Source organism: Carassius carassius, chromosome 4 (genome assembly GCF_963082965.1).
Source record: "Carassius carassius chromosome 4, fCarCar2.1, whole genome shotgun sequence".
In the NCBI taxonomy this organism is placed as follows: Eukaryota; Metazoa; Chordata; class Actinopteri; order Cypriniformes; family Cyprinidae; genus Carassius; species Carassius carassius.
The window spans coordinates 36259879-36280681 of NC_081758.1; the positions used below are offsets into that span (position 1 = coordinate 36259879).

General features: G+C 39.3%; 1 protein-coding gene across 1 annotated transcript in view; it reads left to right on the top strand.

Annotated features, from left to right (window-relative positions):
• The window catches only part of galnt9 (polypeptide N-acetylgalactosaminyltransferase 9), a 118865-nt gene that overhangs the window by 85090 nt on the left and 12972 nt on the right, over positions 1–20803 (top strand). Inside the window, exon 7 of the mRNA XM_059548664.1 lies at positions 19392–19577. Within this exon, the coding sequence (XP_059404647.1) occupies positions 19392–19577 (186 nt within the window). The remainder of the gene's footprint in view (positions 1–19391; positions 19578–20803) is intronic.

Below are 20803 nucleotides of genomic sequence, written 5' to 3' on the forward strand. Positions count from 1 at the left end.
CCATTTAGTCTACTGACAGCCCAATAAACATTGGCATATTATATCATATATTATATCCTATCTATCTCAAGTGTAAGGCGAATGGTGTTCCTTATGCTTTTTACCCAGAAATGGATTTAAATATGAAAACGAGGGATTTCAGATGTTTTTCTGTGTGTTGTACATGGGTTCCACAATTCTTTTTTTCAAACACTTTTAAAAAGTGGTGGGGACAACCTTGCAGTTTGGCAAAAAGTTGTGGGAACATGTCCCACCTGTCCCACAAGCAATGTTCTCTACTAAAAACTATATTTATACTATATATATATATATTTTTGGACTATTTAGTACTAATTAAACATTTTTTAACAAATATATATTTATTTTAATATATATTCACAGAAATATTTTATTAAAAAGGAGTACTGTAATTTCATACAATAAGCTTTTCATATAGTCGTTTTTTTATTATTATTATTCAGGTCTGATGAAACTAATGGCTATGAACACACTGCGCAAGACTCTAGAAGAACCTTTTCTAATGATTCAATGTACTTAATGAGATAGATTTCATGTAGAATCAGATGTAAAACAAAACCTGAACAGAGGCTAAAGCAGCATGTCAGATCTCCTGTGACTTTTGTCCTTGCTTCAAACCTTCCAAAAAGGAGCAATTTTTTCATTATGAACAGAGGTGAGCGGGTCTTTTCGATCTGTGGTTGCTTCACTTCACACCCACATGCACACATACATATCCTGAAAGGAGAATACAAAACATACCTGTGAATGGATAGAATGAAGTTGACCTTTGGATCATGTTGGCGAATTGTAAAGCTTTTAAATCTTTCTGAGTAGCATCTTTGCTTGAGGTTGTATTATATACATTCACAGTTGGTTTGCCCTTTGGTCAATCGAAGGCAGCTTTAATGGAACCAAAGTCATATATTTGTCCTGTTGATATGCACTAAGGGAAGCTGCTCGATTACTGAGCATCTGTCTCTCTTTGCTTTATGTAGATAGATGGAATTAATTTGTATGACTAACTAGCGACTAACCACATAAATCAGTGCAGCTTTTCTCTTTAATTGGGTTATTGGGGGAATATGTTTATTAGTTGCTAGAAAATTGGCTGAGACACTAAGACAGAAAAATTTCTTTTGGGAGGTCATTCCCCTGTCTGTGTGGATCCTATTCAAGAAGATCGGCAGACTGAAATGTTTACAAGCCTAGATCTCTGTAAGGAACACAGACATTTCAAGGTAGTAGCACAACCAATCTGATATAACCATCTGGAGGACAAAGAAACTCATCATAACTGGAACGTAGTCTTTTGAACACAAACCTCCCAAAAACATCGGAAACTTAGCTGCAAAAAGGGCTCATCTTGTACTTAGTTCATTTTGAAAAATGTATTTGTATATATTTTAGGATATTTTTAACAAGATTCCTCAGCACATCATGGATTTTAACTATTTTTGCAAGACATTTTAGACACAATTTCTCATAACAGTGGTTTTGCAAAGAGATTGTTAATGAAGAATGGGGCACTGCAAACTATATTGGACCAGAAAGTAAACTCAGAAACCATTAGTAAGAGCAGATACTCATTTCAAATGGAAGAAAATTGTTTATATATAAGTCTAAAGTATTTTTTTTCCTCATTAAAAAGTTTTGCTCCATAGAAATTTCAAGATGATTGCATATTAATGATGATTACAGCAGGAAAAATTTTCAGTTTAATATAACACATTATCTTATTACCATTTTATGTTCATATTCTCTTCCTTATTTCATTTTATTTTCTTATCTTATTTTTATTACATTTTTAGTTTCTACATTTTATTTTTACTTTTGTGTTTGTTTTTCTTCTGTGAATGCTTTTGTATATTTTCTTCAGTTAAGCACTTTGTATGCATTTTATGCATTTTAAAAGTTTTTAAATTAATTAATTTTAGGTGTACCCTAGGGAAATAAAAAAATCTGCTAAAGTCGTATAATGAAGATATCCCTTGACAGCTGACAAAATTATAATACGCTACAGAAAGCTCATAAAAACCTGAGCCAAGGAGATGTTTGTTCCAATGTTTCCCTCACTGTACTATCTGAATTGTCTCCTTTGAGCTAAAATTGAGTTTTATAATTTCCATAGGCTTAGCTCACCCTGCAGATCTGGAACGAACTGATTTTACCTCTCCTGTTCTGTGTTTTGTGTAGAGAGAGGAACTGAGAGATGGATGCGCTCTGGGGGGCCGGAACTCGGCTCTGTTATGGCTCATATTAGGTTTTTGATACATCCCACAGATCATGCTGTTTCAGTGGACTGGTTCTCCAGGGGATGTGATGTGTCTATGTATGTGTGTGTGCTTGCTGGTACATCTTCTCTCCGTACCGTATCTACCCATCGGTTTACACGTGTACTGAGAGAGCTATTAATTGTTTGCTTCAGTTGAGGCACTTTTGACAATTTGTTAAAATGGAAGGATTTGGATGGTTGGTCTTCTTTTCTTCTTGGCTTGGCGTTGTCTTAGTCTTCTTAAAAACTAAGATTACAGCTTATCAAACACATATAGCTATTAAATATCATGATATATTAATCAGACACCATGAATGCACATATACAGTAGTTTAGATATAGAAAATATTAATAGACATGGGCTATATATTTTTGTGGCAAGATGCTTAACTTACAATCTTTTTCTACTGTAAAGGAACCTTCAAATGTACTCTATGGTTACAAATTTTTTTTAAGTTTTGAAAGTCTTTTATTCTCACCAAGGCTGCTTTATTTAATCAAATATACAGTAAATCCAGTATCGTGAAATGTTATTACAATTTTAAAAAAAAATTTTTTGAAAAAAAATTTTTTAAATGTAATTTTCATGTGATGACCATAAACAAAAAGTGTTGCCAATGGCTAACAAGATTTGAAATGTAACTTCTTTTGTATTCATGTATTAGCATGATGCGAGGTCAGTACTTCAACTTTTACCATACAGTATATTAGTATTTTTAAACATGATGATTTGTACTTCTGTATATATTTGAAAACAGCTGAAGTGGGTATAAAAAACATGTCAACTTAATACAAAGTAGTTTCAAGATAATATTTTATTCATTTGTTTTCAGTACATTGTAATTTTTTACAAGTTTTGCAAGCATTTTTGTCTTTGTGATTTCACTTTTTCCTCTTCCTCATGGTACAAATGACCATTAAAACTGAAAATTGTACAGTTGTCTTTATATTTTATACATAAGATCCTCACAAGGGGATCATCATACTGGGTTGTCCTTGACTTTAGAAAGTTAGCAATCCTTTAAATAGAGAATTGGACCTTAGCCTGCTTGCATTTGTCTGACAGTTTGAAGCTAAGTCATGATTTATGAGATCTAACGTCCTTGAGCTTAAACTTTACATTAACCTTCAAACACTACTGCATTATATAACATCACATGCTCTGATTGACAAGATTATTTTTTCTTGCTACGCTCCAAGAACTCCACAGCATGCCACCTTCCTACCAGTGGCTCAGAATTACATGTAGACATGTAAAGTGAATAGGAGCAAACATATACTGTGTATTTTGAACACTTAAATGGTAAATATAAATCTTCATTTACCTCAAATAATTCCTAATTAAGTCATATTTGAATGTCGACAAGTGTATGCTTCTTTAATATGCAACATTGTTATAAATATGTGGCATTATCTGGTTCCATTTCTTTATATCATTGTTATCTTCTTCATGTCTTTGCAAAAACTACTGTATTACCATGCAACTCAATCCAAACAGTTTAAAGATTCTTGGCAAACACAATTAGCGATGGCTGAGGGGGAAATGATTATTCATTTAGTAAAGCTTACTGGAAGGAAAGTGGCCCAAGCATCTCATCCTGATTGTGAGTCCTAGAAGGGAAAATGAATATGTAATTGGAAATCTTAAAACACTTTTTTTTAGACTGTCCCCAAAGGGCACAATGGAAAAGTCGATTATCCTATTCGAGTTGCCCACATTGGAAAGATGCTTTCAGGCTCAAGGTTTCGTTTTCATAGTCCGGTAGAAAAAGCTAGGCACATCTAGCCAGATTTATTCTTCCTGTCCTATTATAAACTAAATCATCTAATTTGGGGGTTGTTCAATGGTATTTATAATGTTTCAATAACAATCAGACTGCCTTAACAAAAACTTTAAAAGCAAGCATCATGCTGTGGTAAGTTTGACCAAGTACTAGCGTGTCGCAATGACAATCAATTAGCCTAAAGCAAAAAGCATGCCTAGTAACAAACATGTACTGAACAACTACATAAGTCTTAAACAACAAGCAATATTGCCCAATACCCTGATAGCTTTAAAGCAATGAAAATAAAAGAAGCCTCGTGAAGACAATCAGAGATGAATAGAGTGTGAAATGTAGCCAGCTGTGACGTGGATGCTTGATACCCTTTTGTTATCCTACTCCTTCATGTGGGGAAGGCAGATCTTGTCTAAACTGTTCTTAAAATGTAATTGCTGATACCAAAGTATGGTCACCATGGTTAATTTTTACAAGAGGATCCATACTGTTCACTACCAAACATTAGACAGCATTTATTTAGGTAAAAATGGGACATGATGTCAAAATCGTTTTTAGTAGCGTTCTTTAAATCTCAGTATGAATAACCATGGCACTTTTATCTATCCGCCAGTTTGACAGCATTAAGTCATGGCCTTTTCACTGCTATTTTTATCATTGTAATGATTATCAATAGTGGCTAATCATTGAAATATGACTCAAGCACAGACTGGAGGGGTCCAATTAAACTAGCCAGTGCTTGATCTAAACCGTACATCACATAAAAACGTCTGGTATAATTAACGTGATTAAAATAATAGATGGCAAAGCTTTGTCTGTTCCCTGTCATAGGAAGAACTGGTGAGAGTGAGGCAGAATATAATGCTCAGGGAGCAAGAGAGGAGGAGCGAAATTTTCTCAGACGGTTGTGATCAAAGGATGAGATGATGTAACTTTTTAAAAACAACAGAAAATATGTCAGTCTAACACTGGCCAAACATAGTTAAGAGTAATTAGACTAATTTTCTGAACTCTGGGTGACAGTTGAGAGAGTAGAGTTACCATGACGATTGCAGCGCATCCTCAGACAACAAAGAGGACCGTTAAGGAAACAACTAATTCTTGTATTCTCTTGGTCGGCGTTACGTCACAAATCATGTGACCTGCATAGCAACAAGCCGCCGCCGTGTTTGAAGGGTAAAACAAACCGAAGGCAATCAAGGCAAAGCCCGAGGAAAATCAAAAAGGTATCTATTCACAGAAGTTTTGTTGTGGATTATGTCAGTTATGGATACTAACGGACTACTTTGTATTAATGATGAATGATATCTGTGTATGCGAATGTATGTCGGTGGTGAGAAGTGAAGTGAATGTAATAAAACACTCATGTAAAGCGCTTTGTGACTAACGTTAGCTAACGTTACATGTATGTGAAAGGCGCTAGCAGCTATACAAATACAGATCTTCTTTCTTCTATTACAGAATATCTTATCAATATATAGAAAGTCTACTTGCGCCTGCATTGACCAGGTACCACAGACAGCTGTCTCTTGTAGGTTTAACGTTACAATCTTGTCCCTATCGACATCCAGCTGAGTCCTGGGAGAACAACCCAAAGGCATGGCCCAGGCTCGAGTATCCAGACATATACAATTACCTCATCAAATCCCCTGGTGTGAATACCATGTGTACATACCATGTGTCCTACACTTGCAGTCATGTTTAAATACCCATCAAGCATCGATTACATTAACTATGTTCATTTAGAAAAAAAAAAAAGATGTTTATTCAAAAGCACTGTGTTACACAATGGCTGTATTGGGCTCAATCTGTCAGTGGCACAGCTTGTACAGTGTCAGTGAGGGACACAGTTTTTTCAAAAAAGCAAAAATAGACTAACTGCAGAAACGTATCTTATTCCCCACACAACTAGTGCATTTCATTGTTGCTTATCAGTGTACAGCTGCCGACCATTATGCATAGCAATGTCATAACATAGCAACAGAAAATTGAGTGGCTATCTCTGCAGTGGTATTATTTTGTTATTCTTTGATTTGCCGAATCATTGCTAATTTTTTAGGCATGATTCTCGGCAGTTTTCTCGACAGCTCTGCGCTCGTTTGTCTTCCGCTTCGTGTTGCTTAATGGCGAACGCTTGTTTGTTTTACCCTTCGCCGCGGTTGCTATGCGCGCGCAGTGCATTATGGGAGTAAAAGTCCCGGATGTCCGACCTCGAGAATCTCTCTCTCATTTAATGTCAAGGTTAGTTAAATTAATTAATTGTCATTACCGACATGCCGACTGCCCGGGACCTGTAACATATATATGAATACTGTTATTCAGCAGTCGGATGAATGATTCATCAAACGGATTCCAAGTGGAATTAAAGAGTCCTACATTGATGCAATGATTGGTACAAATATCTAGTTCAAATAAATTGTTCCTTAAAACTTTCTATTCATCAAAGAATCCTGAAAAGGTTAATCACAGTTTGTAAAAAATATTAAACTGAATGCTGATTTTCAACATTTTACTGTATTTTTTATCAAACAAATGCAGCTTTGGTGAGCATAAGAAAGTTATTTCAGAAACAATAAACACTCTTATAAAATAAATAAACACTAGGGCCAAGATATGACAATAGCAACTAGGTTGCAGAATAAACTCAGTGGCTACGTTTACATGCACACTTTTTGGTTCAGTCGGACTGAATTCATAATGATTGATGAATCTGTTTGTAGTGTTTACATGAACGCTAAATAAAGTGATCCTATTGATGTGTGAGTTTATATGCACAAGCTTCAAAACGAAATAGATTTTTTTAGACATGCACACACTGCTCAAATAGTGAAAGTGAAAAGTGAAAGTGACATATAGATAATATTGAGTTTCTCACTGTTAGCACATAATAACCACTCTCCTGGTTTCTTTATTTGTTTTTAACAGCAGAATTATTATATACACCTTTATGGATAAATAAACATATAAACCGCTGTGCTATGCTGCTCATATTTATCACGCGAAAAAAAAGTCCCTCCCCGTGCCCAAAACGGGTTGCCTGTGGATGAGTATCCAAAACAAGGCTGTCCTGCTCCACTTCACAGTTGCCTAGTGAGATGAGAGTTTTATAATGACAGAACACACATTTATACAACACTTTATTCAAAAGGAAGAGCCGCTAGTTCTGTGCGCCATACATCATTATGTTATTTCTGCATCATACGTCATTACGTTATTTCTGCATCATTGCACATGCGCAGTCCTTTCAGTTTCATGGTTCAGTCTGATCGAGTGTTTACATGCATGCTCAATCGTATTAGAAAAGGAGTTAACCACCCCCTTCAATCTGATCGAAATTTCATTCGGATCGAGCTCAATCAGATCGATTAAAGTGTTTATATGAATGTTTTTCAATCTGATTGAGCCATCAATCCGATTACAAACAGATTATTTGGGTGCATGTAAATGTAGCCAGTGAGGATATGTCTAACCTGGCTCGCACAGCCTCAGCACCAAGGGGGTCAAGAGTACACAAGCAGAGTTTCCAATGCCTTAGGTAAAGATTGGCCAAAGTGCACCGAAACTATAAGTATCAGAAATGTGACCTCATAGAGAAAGCACCCTTGCATGCAATGATATAAAATCTATTGAATGTGGACGGCGAAGCCCAGCCAGCTGCCGCACAAATTTTTGTAATGGTCACACTGCTAGACCATTCCCAGGATGAGGAGACCCCTCTAGTCGACTGGTCTTTTACTCCAATGGGAACATTGTAGACCCATGGAAGAGTAGGCTAGCTGAATAACATCCACAATCCACTTAGAAAGCCTTTGCTTTGAGATCAGAAGCCCTTTGGCATGGCCACCAAAGCAGACAATGAGCTGCTCCGATTGCCTAAATGGCGGGGAGTGTTCAGTGTAGGCTCGCAGTGCCCTAATGGGTCATAACAGATTCAACTCTCGATCCTTTTCAGTGTTTGAAAATGCAGAGAGAGTTACAACTTGTGCTCTAAAGGGTGTGGAGAGCACTTTGGGTTGGTTTGCCTTGGTTTCAGGACGACCTTAGAGTCATTAGGCCCAAATTCCAGGCAACTAGGGCTTACAGAGAGTGCCTGTAAGTCACCCATGTGCTTTACCGATGCTAGTGCTTGAAGCAGACTGGGTGAAGGAGGAGCTGGATGCAAGTGCTAATTGAACAATGTTTAATTAGATTATGAAGACAATACAAAACTGGAACACAAATAACGCTGGGGGAAGGTACTGTCCAAGATGGTGGAGAGGAGTGATGAATCTGGAAGGCAGCGGTGAGAAGGCAGCAGGAGAGGGTGGCACAGGAACTGCGGGGAAGCGAGCCGAAGGTAAGTTGTGTTGCTTGATGGTGGTTGCGAAGAGTGGACGGGAAACACAACGCAGAAACACAAAAGAAAGCAAGACAACAACGCTCTCACAAAAAACAACGCTCTCACAAACACAAGACTTTAGACAAGCCATTATATAGGGATACGTAATGAGTGACAGCTGTTGCTGATGACAATTAACGGAGACGCCCACAAACTAATCAGTGCTGACGCGTAACACACAGACTTCACCCACAAAGTGCAAACCCAGAGATCACGGTTTACCAACCGTGACACAGAGCAGACTTTAGCGACAGGGCCTTTAGGCTGACAGGTTGTAGCAGCTCAAAAGGGGAACCCTTTAAGGCTCTTAGTAGAGCTGTAGTCAAGTCCTGATTTGTCGAGTCCAAGTCAAGTCCAAGTCCAGGACTAGTCGAGACCGAGTCAAGACCGAGTCCAAAGAGGTTCGAGTCCAAGTCAAGTCCAAGTCCAAAAGTTTCGAGTTTAAGTCAAGACCGAGTCCAAATGAGAGAAAAAAGGGTCCTCTTCAAGACCACATACTTAACTACTGATAATGTTTGTGATGCGAGAGACAGCATATCTCCTATTCTAAGAAAATAATTTTACATTATTATTTGTAATGATCAAAAAGCATGTGCAAAGTAACAACTCTGTAGGACAGGGGTCTCCAAACTAGATCCTGGATGGCCAGTGTCCTGAAAGGTTTAGCTCCAACTGGCCTTAACACACCTGGAAGATTAGTGTGTCTAGTAAGAGCTTGATTAGCTGGTTCAAATGTGTATAATTAGGGTTAAAGCTAACAGGGGCATTACACAAGACCCCGGGCCTTATGCATAGGCAGTACTGATTTCATGATGGGCCCCCATGCCCCCCACCCATGAAAATATCCAGGTAAAATAAAATATTTTTCAGATTCATACTTTTCAAGGGCCCTCTCTTCCTTTGGGGCCCTGGTAATGAGTACTGGTTTTACCCCCAGTCCGACCCTGGGAGCTAAACTATAAAGGACACTGGCCCTCTAGAACAGAGTTTGGAGCTGTAAGGTCAAATTATTTTTATGTACTTTATTTTCATTTTATTTACTTAATAATGCTGCTTTTGCTGAAATTATGTCTGTGGTCAAAAATTTATATGACTGATGCCTTGGCACAGTGCACAGACACACATAAAGCTCGGGATATGACAAATGCACGCAGCAAGGCTAGAAGGGATATCTTTGGCTCTACTGGGCATGCGCACATAAATACAGCGAGATTTTTGTCATACTGTACTAGTGCTTGCATAGACTACTCTGCGCTGTTGGAAACAATCGACTACTCCAGCAAGCATTAACCATAGGGGTGTAACGGTACGCAAAAATCACGGTTCGGTACGTACCTCGGTTTTAAAGTCATGGTTCGGTTCATTTTCGGTACAGTAAGGGAAAGAAATGCAAACATTAAACTGCAGGTTGTTTATTACTATACACTTTTTAAAAAAATACATTTTAATAAAATATATATAAAATAAAAATAGATTAAGAAATAAAATACTGCTGCAAAGTTCTCCACTAAATAAAATACTCTCAGTCTCAAACCAATATCATATAATAAAATATAATGAAAAATATAAATAAATAACTATGATTACAGTGCATCATTACCAATCCCAGCTTGTAGGCCTGCTTCACCAGAACCATGCCTGACGCGGTGCTGGCGCGCTGCTGCTGCTGTAGGTGACATAGAGGGAGACCGCCGACAGACCAGGCTCTTGTCTTCATGACAACAATATCTATACTTCATGTTGAGCATAAATATAAAGCCTACTGATAAAGGACACCGTCAACAGTATTGACAGCAAAATAGACTATGTTTGACAGGTGCAATATTTGAAAATCAATAATTATTAATTTATTTTTTAAATTACATTTATATCTGAATTTTTGTCAACCTACAGACTTTCAAACATCAAAGTGTCATGAATTAATATGTATTTGTGTACAAATTGACATATAAACATATTTTCCTATTCTATTTTGCCTGGAAACGCTTCCAACACGCGTTTTCCGCGCGACGCAGGCAGTCTGCAAGCTTAACCTGTTAACATGGGAGCTGCTGAGACGCTTGCGCCACGCATCCAGTGTGTCGCCAGCCTTAGAATCAGTTGCTAGGATGGGATTTGCGCTGAACGCGGAGACTTCCGCCACTTAATATGTTCGTTTGGAAACACGAAAATGTACTTATGTTCCGCGCACAAAATATTGCATTCCGTCATTCGGTACACACGTGCACCGTACCGATAGCCCTGTACCGAAACGGTCCGGTACGAATACACTTACCGTTACACCCCTAATTAACCATAATGCATACAAAGTGTTTGCAAGTACGATGTGAATTTTAGAATTACAATATTGCGTGGAGCTGTTACTTTAGGACCTTATCTATGTTGCATGTAAAAATAAAATATGTAATGTAATGATTAGGGTTGTGCCTGAAGCCGAATACCTTATTTGGAATGGCAAGGATAATGGCTTAAAAAACGAATAACGGACAAGGAATAATTCTGCCTGAATACTCGGCTAAAGCTGACACAGTCTGGTGTTTGCTAGATAACAGGTGAGCCAGGGGATCAGCGCCAGAAGTGAATGAATGTAAACTTTATGAGTGAAAAGAGCGCAAATCAAACACCGCATTGTTGTCGCCTCTCTGTGCATCTCTCAGAAATCAGAGCGTTGCAAGAGTAATTTTACCTATAATAATACATCATACACGTTATAGTATTTGTATATATTTAAAAGGCAATGATTTAAAGCTTAGGCTACGATGTGATACGAATGAATGGAATAAGCACAGCGCGCTCACCAATCAAACAGCCGCATTGCGCGTCTCAGTCTCTCAAAAACCAAATCAGTTCTCTCTCAAGAGTAGGCTAATAATCAGCTTAGATACGGATACATTGTCTACTTGTCCTACATGTTTGCATCTTTACCTTTTGCTGGTTTGCGCGGCACACACACATCTGTTTAGTGAAGTTCATTAACATTAAGACTCGCTTAAAGTGTTCTGCGTAATGAAAATGTGCGCATTGAATGGATTCAGTCGTGTTCAAATGATCACTAAATGTTTGTCATGACATCTCTCTGCTTGCATGATAAATATTATTTTAGAAATTAATAATTATTTTAGTTTAACACGACATACTTGTTCAGTGATAACTACGGGGAACAAAAAAAGTCATAACGGTCTTATCAAGTTACAGATACAAATACTGGCTGTTACATGAACATTTAAATATGTAATGTCATAATTATAAAGTTTTTAAAATTTACATATGTAATTGTTGCATAAGGCTATACATTAATAAGCATTTATTGATGAAAAAACGATTTAATGTGTTTTCATTTACAATAGAATGAACCACGAGTAGTCGAGTAACTCAAGCATTTTTTATTAAAAAAATCTACTAGTAGAAATCAGTAGTCTTGCAACCCCTATACTGTACAACATTAATTAGTTTTTCATTATTGTAAAGGGTAGCCTACGTTTAAGGCTATCTAGGTGTAGACGTAAATAAAACACAATCTAACAGGTAGAAAATTAAATTAGAAACATCTAAACTTTTCAGGTCGCAGTAAGTGCACCGCTGGTCATGCACATCCTTTCCCGGAACAATACTGAAAGCTAAGATGGAGAAACAGATGATCATAGCTGTACAAGGATAGCCATTTTTTAAATGAATCTATTAGCAGAGCTACTACAAGGGATGTTTAGTGCTGGAAATCCATTTATTCTTTGCTGAAACTTCTGCGCCTTCATGGAGAGCGGGTCATGGTTGCCCAGCAACAGCAGACGCCACTGGAGCGCAAGCGCAGATTACAGAGTGCATCGGAAATAAGGAGAGCGGCGCGCCTAGCATATTCCACACATTTTCAGTCGCTACATCATGCAAATGTATTGTTTATTTTGAAGGAGAAATTTTTTATTTTATTTTTTTGCTGGACTCGTTCGAGACCAACTAGAAGACTTGGCGAGTCCAATGGCCAAGTCCGAGACAAGTCCGAGTGCAAATGCAACGAGTCCGAGACAAGTCCGAGACGACAAAAAAATGTCTCGAGTCCGGGCTCGAGTCCAAGACCGGACTCGAGTACTACAGCCCTAGCTCTTAGTACAGTAGGAAGGTCCCATGAAGGGACAGTGAGAGGACGTGGAGGATTAAGCCTTCTGGCCCCTCTCATTAAACGCACAACAAGGTCATTTTTACCTACTAACTGGCCTTCTATAGGGGCGTGTGACGTGAGACCTTGAGCGTGGAGGGGGATCGACCCTTATCCAACAGCTCTTGCAGGAATGACAGTATCACTTTTACTTCACAAACCGAGGGGACTTCACCATGGTTCAAGCACCAAGCGGAGAACACCGACCATTTGGAGGCATAGATGTATCTTGTAGATGGGGCTATAGCCTGGGAAATAGCATTTAGCACACACCCCGTAAGTCCTGCAGGCTCCCGTCGAGTGGACAAAGATAGACAGATAAGGGCCCACAGCTCTGGATGTGGATGCCATATCATTATGCCCACCTGAGAAAGTAGGTTCCATCTCAAGGGGATGGGCCATGGGGCTACTGTCAGAATTTGTGACAGTTCGGTCAACCAATGCTGGTTCTTCCAAAGCGGGGCTACCAATAGAACTCTGTGTCCGTGGTCCCTGATCCGCCTGATTACGTGGGGAATCAGAGCGATCAGGGGAAAAGCATAAGGGAGGAGGTCGGGCCAGTCGAGGGCTATGCATCCAGGAATGGCACCTTGTCGGCATCCTTGATTTCAGTCAAGTTAAGCCATAGGTGGTACTCCAGCATGACCAGGTTGGCCATCAAGAATCCTATGGCTTGGGCATTGCATTGTGTAGCGCACAAGGGCAGGTCCATTGCACTCCTCAGCTCCCTGAGTGTTGCAGCGTTCCGGCCCGATGCATCATATTAGATCCATTACTTCTTTTCGGTTGTTTAAACAATCCCTATTATCTTATTTTAAAGTAGATTGCACATGCTATCATTGAAACTGTTGTTGTTGTTGTTATGTGTACTGTTTTTTTTTTTTGGTGGTGTTTTATTGTTTGCCTGTTTGTTGATGTTTTGTTAATTGTAATCTTGTTGCTCTTTAAGTTGTAATTGTGTTTCATTGTAAGGACCCCCTCGAAGAGGTGATACATCTCAAGGGGTTAATCCTAATAAATTCTAATAAATCAACAGCAGGTCCGGCATAGCTTGGATGGATGGGTGGCCTTAGCCTTCCATCCAATAGCTGTGGGCGGGCAGAGATGTGCAGCCACAGACACATCCAGCGGCAGCCGACACTCATATCCTTTTTCCTTGGCACTGTCGAGCGAGGTGAGAACTGAAGGGGAAGAAGTGCGGAGGCGCGCTGAGTAGGGAGCACACAATAACTTGGTCAGCACGTCATGGAACTCTGGGAAGAAGGTGAAGGATCTCTGGTGAAAGGCCTTATGGTGCCCCGGTAGGAACCACTCATCCAGACGGCTCTGGGATGGTTTCTCGAGAAGAGACCATTCCAAGCCCTGCTCTTCAACGGCCCTTGAGAGAACAAGGATAAGTTTGGCGTCCACCCCGGGTTTCACATGGCTGGGCTCGGATGGCGTAGAGGGTGTGGGGTCCGGCGAGCCCAACAACTCCTCGGCTCCGAAGCTTCTGGAGACATGCTATCATCTAGCAGCTCTTTGTCACTCCCAGCAAACAAGATCAGGTTGCTTGCGGCAGCAGAGGGACGCTGATAAGGCCGCGTGAAGTGGAAGGGGGAATCCTCTCTGGGCGGAGAGAGTGAGGTAGAGCTGAGCCGATGTAAGCTCATCCTGGTGCTGCACTCTTTTTCCCCACTGTTTTTCCTCACAGGCTCGTGGGAGGAAGAAAACGGGAGGGCTCGAGGAGCGAGCACAGAGAAGACCGATTCAGATTCAGGGAAAGTGATGTTCTGCAGTGGGAAATCAGCAGTCGCGTTCCGCTTGCGAGTATGTCATCGGCGAGCAGGCAGTTCAGTGGAGATCAGCGAAGTAGTCGTCGCTGAACTAGAAGAAATCTGAATCCTATGGCGAAGCAGCCGCTTGTATAGTCAGATGCCCCGCCCATTCTGTGCTTCGCAGCCATAGGTTCTGTGCAGTTTCACTCCGTGACTGAATAAGGCTTCAGTTCAGGAGATTTTTTTTTTTCATAGTGTCTTTAAGCAGATGAAGTACGAGTGAAATATCGAAAGGGAACCATGATTAGCTGTTGCTATTCAGAGCCAGGTGGTCTTTATTTAAAGGTATTGCAGAATTCTTTTACTAAAGAGCATTTTATTTGAATAAAATAAATAAAAGTGCTACCAGTTCATTAAGTCAACATTTAGTAGTACATTAGCATATAGATAGCCTCAATGCTTACTCTCATTCTGATGCTATGGGGTTTTATCTCAGCTTTGTTCCTTATAATCATGTAAAGTGATTGTGTAATAAGTTACAGGGTTTTAATTATCTTTGGTTACACTAGCATTGTGGTGTTTAATGCAGGATTTTTAACTTCCTTCTCAGGGAGTGGGCAGTCTCTTTACTTAACTCTAATCCAAACACTGAGGGCAAACAAGTTAATTTGTGGTCTTTTGTCTGGTCCGTGACTGAAAGTAGGCTTTTATTGAGCTTGAACAAAGCACACAATGGAGTATTCACAGCAGAGTGAGAGTGCAAGAAAAAAGGTAGATCTACAGCATGTCGTCTGGCACTGAGACCATTACAGAACTCTGCTACTCTGAGATGGATATTTTACACCAAGGTTGCACTATGGATCAGTGGAGCTGTAGCTGAAAGTATTTTCACAGCTAATGAAAGTCAGTGAATACATAGCTAGTTCCATTAATGTCATGGTTAGAGGAAGATAGAGGACCACTAACTCTCAAAGTGAAGGTGTGCAAAAGAGAGGCACTACACTTCTGCTAGTAGCACTCAAGCCTAAATCCACCACAGATGAACAATGCGGTTCAAGACCATCTTTAAAATTTTACGTATTTTGAATTGATTATTGAATTGATCCTAATTCCCGTCCTGATTAATTATAGGTGTTCCATGTTTTTCATTATTTTCTTTGAGCATTTGTCTAGCTTCTTTTGATGTAAAAGATTAATTTGGTCTTCAGTTAGTTCTAGTGTCCACCATTTGGTTGCAAAATTCAGCATGCAGAAGTAGCACTGTATTCTGACTGAATAGTTTTTTTTTTTCAAGCTAAATATAATCATGGATTATTTTTTTTATTATTATGTGTTTTTTATTTATATTATAGTATATTACAGTATTATAGTATACTGTTAAAAGCATGAAGTGGGCTTGGTAACTGCCATTATAAAGTTTTGGGTCAGTAATTTTTTTTAATGTTTATGAAAGAAGTCTCTTATGCTCATTAAGGCTACATTTATTTGATCAAATATGCATTAAAAACAGTAGTACTGTAAAATATTAATACAATTGTATTATAGTATTTACAATTCCTGTGCATAACAGTTCTGAATTTTTTTTTTTAACCTTGAACTTTTTCCAGTTTAAAGAATTCCATTTAACTAGAAATGTTTTTGTGTGTCTTTACTGTCACTTTGGATTAATTTAATTTGCCCTTGCTGAATAAAAGCATTCATTCTTTCAAAATAATTATAATTAATTAATTTAAAAAAACAAAATAAATTTTACTGACCATGAAATTGTGAACAACGTAGGACATTTACATGTAGAACTCTTAAAGGAACAGCATGTTTAATTCTAATGGCCATAGTGAGGGTAGAACATTCTTATGTTAAACTGAATCATCACTGTTTGTGGTGCAAGAATCTTTGGCTGAAAAATGTAGAATGTAGTCAGTAGAATGTAGTAAGGATAATGCACAGTTTTTTCCAAGCTATCCACCTGTAATGTTAATAGCTAATTATTATTTTACATTATGTTAATTTGTAAGACTCCAGCTTTTCAGGTCAGTAGACCTTCTGTATCAGTGCTCCTACAGCAAAGCAGTTTCAGTAACGTTTCCTTGAACTTTCTCATGCCCCTGTCATCACTCCAGCAGCAGGCCGGCTGTACTTTATAATGGCATACATTTACTGCCTTTTTTTATATATTTCTATGATGTGGAGGCAGACACGTAGAGTCAGCATAATGGTATGACTGGTGGGTCTCAGGGGAAGAACATATTTGCACTTGTTCCACACATTCATCATGCCCTGTTTCTCTCATCTCAGCACAAACTAATGGCCTTTAACACTTAATTGCTGTATCAAGCAAGCTCATACACTTTCTATTATGAAGGAGGCAAACCTCAACAGGCAAGTTGAGGCTCCCTAAATTAAAAGCAGTTAATTTTGAGCTCAATCTGATGTTTGGAGGAGAATATTTAGATGGCAGTATATTTGACTCTGTTCTTTTTTCAAACTTGCACATAATTTGTTGTTATTCTTGCTCTCAGTCAGGACAGTCAGCATTGCATGAAATAAGCAAACATATGCATAAAAATGGAGTTCAAATCACATTTAACTACTTTATTATTCAATTATGGGCACCAGGATCAGTTTTGCTCTTTTTGCTCTTGCACTTGTTTTTGCAACAGAAAAAAAAAAATTATACATAAAAATTTTTAATTTTTGACTGTCACACATTTCTGATTTTATATTCTCTCAGTTACGTATGGTAACCCTCGTTCCCTGAAGGAGGGATTGGAGACGTTACGTCGGTGAACGACAAATTGGGATATTGCTTCGATAAACCAATCTACTGAGTGTAAATTAAATGAGCCAATGCAATGCACATTGGCATGAAATTATTGCATCCAGCTGCCGCTGATCACTAGCCTGGTAATACCAAACTCTGCTACTTCACTTTGCTTCGTAGACAGAGTCTGTCTTTATCGTGGGGGGTCGCTTGTCTGAAGTTTAAAATCATTGGTGTACCCGTAAGCCAATCACATAACTTTTGGTTATGACGTGTGTTATTTGATGGCTCAGCCGCTTCCACTGTAAGCACAGGTATGCTGCAAAAACAAAATACCGGATGGACCATAGCAGTTCATTATCACAATTATCGCCTGGCCAGACTTTGGCCTTGCCAGTTTCTCGCTGACGATTGGTAACAGTTGATAAATTTAACTTTTCCCAAAAACTGTCGGGGCTTGGGAGTAGGGCCACAAAATCACCTCCATTCAAAATGTGAAACAAACACTGTTCTTGTTCGGGCTTCGGTTGGCAAAGGCCGGGAATATTCTCCACAACAGAGCAAATAGCATCCCGTGTCTACACGTCCGCTGTCATTTTCGATTTCCCTAACCTAAACTACAATCCTAAATTCGGCGCTTAGCGTCTACGTCACGGCTCTCAGCCTACCCTCTGTTCCTTGATTGGATGGCTGTTTTGGAGCTGGAGGAAATCTGGGAGATAGTTTGCTATCTCAGACTGAGTACAGAAGCGAACTGAAATTGAACGGAAGTACGAAGTCTGACATAGTCAGGTTAGCTGATTACAGCGTGAGTATAATAAGGCAGCAGGTGCAGTGCATACCGGGTTTTTGCTGAGGAGCCGAGCCGGTGACCCAGGGGCTCAGCGGTGGTAAAGCAACCATGGCGACAGTATGTGACGTCTCTGTTCCCTCCTTCAGGGAACTAGGGTCGCCATATGTAACCGAGACATTCCCTTTCAGTCGGTCACTCTCAACGTCACGTCAGTGACAGTCTGCCAGGGAAACATGGGCTCTAAGGCTTTACCAAGGACTATATACACTATAAATCAGCTCTGAAATGACTCCAAATCAGCTGGACCATCTGGGGATGGAGTCACCATTCTCCCGTTCCTCTGTGAGGCGCGCTGTCTGTTCGACCGAGTCCAACTCCATACCAAGAAGAGAGATCCTCTACTTTGGTGAGAGTTAGCTCTTTTCCCAGTTGACCCGAAGGCCCAACAGGCTGAGGTGTTGGAGCACCAGGTCCCTGTGCTCGCACAACTGATCCCGAGATTGTACTAGTATAAGCCAATCGTCTAGATAGTTGAGGATGCAAACACCTTGCTCTCTGAGGGGAGCAAGAGCCACCTCAGTGACTTCCGTGAAGACACTGGGAGACAGGGACAGCCCGAAGGGCAGGATCTTGTATAGATATGCCCGTCCTTCGAACGCAAACCACAGAAATTGTCTGTGGCACGGAAGGATCAACACATGAAAGTACGCATCCTTCAGGTCAATCGATGCAAACCAGTCTCGCGGACTGACGCACCCGAAGATGCGTTTCTGTGTCACCATCTTGAATGGTAACTGATAAAGGGCCTGGTTCAAATCTCGCAGATCCAACCATACAAGCGGAACCACAGCCGTACCTGCAGTGGAGCAGTGAGGAGGAACACAGGGACCCAACTTGGGCAGCTTGTGCGTGAGCCGGAGAGGGGTGTGAGTGTGGGGTGCAAGGCTCAGCTGGCTCAGCAAGGCTCAGCTGGTTCCACAGGTTGGCAGAGGGTGCATGATTAGGACCTTTGTTGATGCTCTCGAACTGCTGCAATCTAGCAAAGGAGGAGGATGAGTGGGGTCCGGTATTGGGCCGTCCACTACTCTCCGTGCCTTCCTGGGACCCAGAGATAGAGAAAACCGCTCTCACATCGAGATTCTCCAGATTTTCCATCCGGCCCTCATCCGGGGGAGGGAGAGGTGCCGTCCCCATCCCCATCCCCCAAGAGCAGCTTCCTCCCTCTCTCCCTCCCGTCCTGGGCCTCCGGCTCTCCCGCTCATGGATGCGATGTTATGTTGCTATTCTGTGCAGAAAAGTCCAAATAGTGAGATATAAACTAAAGACAGAATTGCCAGATATAAACTGAGAATTTTGAGTTTACGTATAAAAAAAATTCAACTTAGAATTGTGAAAAAGTCTGAATTCTAGAATATTATTATTATAATAATATAATATTTATAATATAATATTATTATTATTATAAAAAAATGTTTTTACTTGTTTACTTTTTCTGTCTGCAGGTGTGGCAGTGTGGCGGCAGTATGGAGGTTCTTCCGTGTGCCAGAGTAGCTCACATTGAACGCACAAAGAAACCGTACAACAATGACATTGACTACTACGCCAAGCGGAACGCGTTGCGGGCAGCAGAAGTTTGGATGGATGAGTTTAAGTCCCATGTCTACATGGCCTGGAATATCCCCATGAATGTGAGTGAAAGTTTTAGCAATCACGCTCACCTAATCTCATATGCTGGAGTCTAGACAGAGAACGGTTAATGGAAGATGATTGCCTTTGATTAATTTAGTCCTGATTTATTATTTACTTGTGTGTCTTCTGTGCAAAGCACAACACACAGAATGAGGTTGTAGATTAAGTTTGGCAACTTGTCAGAGTCCGTTTTAATGTCATCCTCAGCACACAATTACTGCAGTCATTGTCTTTGCAGTAAGTGATGCTGAGTTTCACACAGATATGCTGTAAATACATTATGCTGTATGTCAGTTTGAGTTGATTAATGAAGGGCACTCTTGTATCTTGTATTATGTAGTATGATAATTAATGAAATATGCATTTAATTTGAAGAATTTTGATATGTAAATATAAGAGTTTCTTTCTGAAAGGAATAGCAGAGTATTGAAAGGATAATTCAACCAGAGCCAGCACTTAACTTAATAAAAGGTTTAATTGCACTGAAGTGTATCAGGAATGGCCTTGGTCAATACATGGAATGACATATTTCAACACTTAAAAAGTATATCTCCTAACAATTTTAAAATAGAAAACAAGTTCATAAAGCAGTAGTGTTCAATTACACACATACTATTACAAACATACCCTCTCTGTGCCTGTAACTGGTCTTCAGTACTCAGTAATGATAGTGATGTTTACTTATAAAAGAAAACAGTGACAAAACTGCAAAAGTAGTCTTTTACGCTAACAGTGGTACTGTTGCATTTTCAAAATGGAGATTTATACAGAAAATAAAGTGATTTCTTCTCTACTACAAATTTCCTTAAATACTGGCAAGAAATTAATAGAGTAGTTATCTCAGACATCTTTTTCGAACAATGTGTGTGTATTGATAGATTATGTTATGATCATAAAAAGATGTTATTCACGAGCTGGTATTAATAAGAAATATTATGTTAATAGGTTTAAAGTTAAGTTTATATATATATATATATATATATATATATATATATATATATATATATATATATATATATATATATATATATATATATATAACTTGGGTGTAACAGTACACAAACAAACAGTTCGGTATACACCTAAGTTTTGATGTCACGGTTCTGTACATTTTCAGTACAGCAGGGGGAAAATAAACAATTTATAATTTTTTTAATTAACTTTCTGTAAATAAACACTAACAAGTAAAGTAAAATATAATGAGTATATAGTCGTAAAATATGAA